Source organism: Lasioglossum baleicum, unplaced genomic scaffold (assembly GCF_051020765.1).
Source record: "Lasioglossum baleicum unplaced genomic scaffold, iyLasBale1 scaffold0023, whole genome shotgun sequence".
NCBI classification, from domain to species: Eukaryota; Metazoa; Arthropoda; class Insecta; order Hymenoptera; family Halictidae; genus Lasioglossum; species Lasioglossum baleicum.
Genome location: NW_027469083.1, coordinates 2,714,302 through 2,719,543, shown reverse-complemented (window position 1 = coordinate 2,719,543; position 5,242 = coordinate 2,714,302). Strand labels below are relative to the sequence as shown.

General features: G+C 39.9%; 1 protein-coding gene across 1 annotated transcript; it reads left to right on the top strand.

Annotated features, from left to right (window-relative positions):
• The first annotated feature begins 2,157 nt into the window (after positions 1–2,157).
• On the top strand, positions 2,158–2,944 carry LOC143219334 (uncharacterized). Its single transcript, XM_076445338.1, has one exon. The coding sequence runs from the start codon at positions 2,171–2,173 to the stop codon at positions 2,942–2,944; it is 774 nt and encodes a 257-aa protein (XP_076301453.1). The 5' UTR covers positions 2,158–2,170.
• Positions 2,945–5,242: the final 2,298 nt, after the last annotated feature.

Genomic DNA, 5,242 nt, shown 5'->3' with positions numbered 1-5,242 from the left:
CCAGACGGTGCTTCGAACCGAAGGTTATACACTACCGATGCCGTTCAAAGACATTCGGAAATTCGAAAGAGAGAACGACATTTCCGTGAATGTGTTCGAATGGGTGGACAAGAGGTGTGTAACGCTTCATCTGACCGAGAAGAAACGGATGAGGCACGTCAACTTGTTGTTTCTACAGAATGAGGCGAAAACGCGCGGTCATTACGTGTGTATACGAAATTTGCCACGATTGGTTTCGTCGCAGCTTAGCAAGCATAAGTGTATGAAGTATATTTGCGATCGGTAAGATTGTTTTTTTAATTCTTGAAAGCAAAGAGAGAGAAATGTTTTTTTTCTTTCAGATGTTTACAATATTTCTACACGCTGGAGAAATTAAACGTTCATACGATCGATTGTGAACGGATGAACGATTGCGCTCTGTCACTTCCAGTATCGGAAGAAGATAAGTGGTTGCAGTTTAAGAACTATGTGCACAAAGAACAGGCGCCGTTCGTTATCTACGCCGATTTGGAATGTCTGTTGGAGAAGCAGGAAGGACAAGGTCGTGGAGCACGCTCGCTGTATCAGCATCACCACGCGTTTAGCATAGGTTATTACATGCATTGCCGCTACGACTCTTCTTTGTGCGAGTATCGAGCTTGTCGCAAGGAAGAGGGATGTGCCGCGTGGTTCGCTGCAAAGTTGCATGATATAAGCAATAAATTACAGCCGATATTCGACAAAACGGTACCTATGGACGAACTAACTGAAAGACAGGAGTTAAATTTTCAGACGGCTACGCATTGTCATGTGTGCGAGCAGCCGTTCAGCAGTTCCGACACAAAAGTACACGATCATTGTCATTTTACGGGAGCGTATCGCGGTCCGGCGCATATCGCGTGTAATTTAGGTTATCAATCTTCGTACGTGATACCGGTGGTCTTTCACAATTTGTCCGGCTACGATGCGCATTTCATTATTAAAGAATTAGCAAACACGTTCGAGGGTAAGATAGCTGTGTTGCCGTTGACAAAAGAGCGGTACATCTCGTTCACGAAAGTTGTTGCGAATAAAGATGAAAAGAGAAATTATGCAAAGTTGTTGAAGTTTCGATTTATCGATTCCTTCAAGTTCTTGAATTCGAGTTTGGACAAGTTATCATCGTATCTGGGCAAAAACAAATTACGCGTTGTACGAAATCAATTTGATCATCTCAACGTCGACGATTTCAATCTCTTGACTAGAAAAGGCGTCTTTCCGTACGACTATCTGGCGTCGTACGACAAATTAAACGACACGTGTTTGCCGTCGCGCGAGGCATTTTACAATCAGCTTTGCGACAGGGGGATATCGGACGCCGATTACGTTCACGCGAGCACGGTTTGGTCGCGTTTCGCTATAAAAACGTTGGGACAGTACAGCGATTTGTATTTGAAATTGGATGTGTTGTTATTGGCTGATGTTTTCGAAAATTTCCGCGACGACTGTCTCGAGAACTATAAACTCGATCCGGCGCATTATTACACGCTTCCCCCTTTCGCGTGGGACGTGATGCTGAAAATGACTAAGATCGAATTGGAGTTGTTCACGGACGTGGACATGCTTTTATTCGTGGAGCGAGGAATACGCGGCGGATTGAGCCAATGTTCTCAGAGATATGCGTGTGCAAACAACAAGTATTTACCAAAATATGACTCCAGCAAACCGTCAACCTATCTAATGTATTTCGACGTTAACAATTTATACGGTTGGGCTATGTCGCAACCTCTACCGTACAGAGACTTTCGATGGGTGGAGGACATAGAGAATTTCAACGTTGAATCCGTTCCAATCGACAGCCCTGTAGGATACATTTTGGAGGTTGATTTAGAGTATCCTAGTGAAATTCACGATGCTCACGCGGATCTACCGTTCTGTCCGAGTCACGACACGGCGACCGACTCGAGCCGGCAGAGAAAGTTGATGGCAACGCTTCGCGATAAGGAGCGATACGTTCTGCACTATCGGTATTTACAGCAAAGTTTAAAGCATAACCTAAAATTGAAGAAAATTTATCGAATTCTAGAGTTTCAACAATCGCGATGGTTGCACGGCTATATCGATTTTTAACACGAAATTACGCGCCGAGGCGACTAACGATTTTTCTAAAAATTTGTTTAAATTAATGAACAACGCTGTGTTTGGAAAAACAATGGAGAACGTTCGAAATCACGTGAACGTGAAATTGCTTTCCCGATGGGACGGTCGATACGGTGTCGAGCAATTGATAGCCAGACCAAATTTTCACAGTTGTACCGTGTTTTCGGAGGATTTCGTCGCGATACAGCTAAACAAGCTGTTACTCAAATTCCACAAACCCATCTACATAGGCATGTCCGTATTGGATATATCAAAAACTCATTTGTACAGCTTTCATTACGAGTACATGTATCCCAATTTCCAACAAAATTGCAAGATTTTGTACACGGACACGGACAGTCTGATATACGAGATCGCTTGCGACGATGTGTATGAGACGATGAAACGTGATATCCATCGATACGATACAAGTAATTATGTCGAGAACAACGCGTACGGCGTTCCGATCGCGAACAAAAAGATGCTGGGATTAATGAAGGATGAGAACGGGGGCAAAATTATGACTGAGTTCGTGGGGCTTCGCGCGAAAATGTATGCTACTCGCGTGCGCGACGACGATGATACCTGCCGCGAAACGAAAAAAATCAAAGGCATTAGGACAAACGCCACAGCCAGAGATATAAGTTTTGAAGACTATGTCGAGTGTCTTCATAATCATACGGAAAAGAGCATTAACAATAAACGTATAATGTCGGTACAGCATCGAGTGTATTCCATAGCTGAAATGAAATTAGCGTTAAGTCCGTACGACGATAAACGGTATATCTGTGATAATTTGGTCACTACACTTCCTTGGGGACATTACAATATCGTTTCATTGCCATAAAAGGAAGTGTTGGGATGGAGATTGAAAAAAACTTTGTTGACCGCTATCTGTAGCAAGGAAGTGGTATGTAGATTAATGGTTCTATAAAACAATGCAATCCGAGCGTCAGGCCGAATACTCGAGCAACCGCCACGAAAACGTTAACATCGTGAGAGAGTGAGACGGTGAAAAGTGTGGGTTTGAACGATGTTCAACCGTCGTCAGCTCGACAACTGTCAAAAAATTGACGAGTCTGTGAAAAGCCAAGATGATATGTAAGTAGAAAAAAGATATATAAAAAAAAAAATGTGAAAGAAATTTAGAAAGATGTCTGAAAAATTAATCTGCTGTAGATATTCTCAACCAGAACCGATCGATTTGTCAACTAGTTCCCAATCACGTTCCGTACGGATTTTGTGTAGAAGATATTCCATAGCTGGGAATTATTTCAAATATTTGGAACTTGGCATACGGATCGGAGAGGACATTTATGCGGAGCTGGCTATCGGTGATAGCCGTGGAAATGAACTTCTATTTTCAATTAAAACATGGAGAGAGTTGCTGCGCGCGAAACCGATTATTCAAAGCAATATGGAGCGCATAAAACTTGGTGATAATTTGACCTTGGAAATGGTTAATCTGAATGGACGGGAGCTAATTAAAATAGCGAACTCAACCATAAATATATATATTACTGAGAAAACTATGTGTAACATATACAATTTAGAATTTTGTATAGATAGTATGTATATAGGATTAGTAGACAACGTTCCGGACGTTGCTGCAAAATTTGCCGATTTCGTTGTTATTTCAAAAAATGTTAGAGTAAAAAATTTTATCAAAACAATTGTCGAGAGCCGGTCTTTCGATCAAAACTCGCTAATAGATTGTGAACTGGTGACTTTGGGCGCCGAGGTTATAGCGCTAGAAGCGTCTAAGCGATGTTAATTTCGCGAGATTTTTTTTAAAAAATGAAAAATGTAAAACTGATTCAACATCATGTCGTCCAGGTTAACAGTCTCGTTCTTTATCATACTTTTGCATCATCTGTTACTGGTCTGAGTTTAATCACGTGATCACCACCTTACTTGATATGCACAGACTAGGATTTTTGAAGGAATTGCTCTTAAGATTCGAGAACTGACCTCTAGATGACAGAATTTTAATTCTGTGATCACTGCATGAAATTGCTCTTAAGATTCGAGATCTGACCTGTTCATGGTAGAATTTTAATTATGTTATGACTGCATTATTTTGTCATCAAAACAATTCTCTGATCACATAATTAAAATTCTGCTATCTAGAGGTCAGTTCTCGAGTCTTAAGAGCAATTCCATGCAGTGATCACATAATTAAAATTCTGTCATGAACAGGTCAGTTCTCGAATCTTATTTTCAATCCTTTCAATATCCCGCTCTGTGCATATCAATTAACGTTGTGATCACGTGATTAAACTTGAGTCATGAAACAGATGATGTATGGTAAGATAGAGAGAGAGAGAGACTGTTATCCTGGACGTGATGTTTTGATTTTACATTATTTTATTCAAAATAAGAGTGTTACTGAAGTACATTATTTTAAAAATTTGTAATGCATATGTATACTGAAGATTAGGCACACATGTAAAACTGATCGAACACAATCTTCTCCGGGAACATTACCTTACACCACTCTCTCACTATAGATTATCTGTTTTTGTCAGGAGTTTAATCACGTGAGCGCCGCTTGATTTGATATCCAGAGACTGAGGAATTGTTGGTCGGATTCGAGAACCAATCTTTGAGTGCTAACTCCACCTTATTTGATATCCTCAATCAGTTTTATATCATTTAATAGAATAAATGTATAAGAGTGTTACTGAAGAAGAAGAATGTTGAAAAATGTAAGAGTGTTACTGAAGAATACGTTAAAATAAAAAAAATTTATTATTGTATAAGAATTTCCTCTCTCTCTCTTTCAGGTCAGGGAAAAAAATTGAAGAATACGTTTTACACATTATTTATTAATAAAAATTACATGAAAAGATCTTTTATAAAAAAGTAGAAATCATATTTGAAGTTTTAAACTATAGCAGTTTTAGATATCCACGAATTATGCGACGCGTCCAACCCTAACCATTTTACATATATTTTATTTCCTTTTCTGCGCAATATTTTTTCAATTAAATATACGTCGGGGTATTTAGCCGCGTGTATCTCGTGTTCATAAAATCCGCCGGCGATAGGATTGTCCTTTGAATCGATCAAGAGGTACGTGACAGGATTCGTTCGTTTCACCGTGATGATCTTAAATATTTCCGTCGACCGGTTCGGCGTGTAT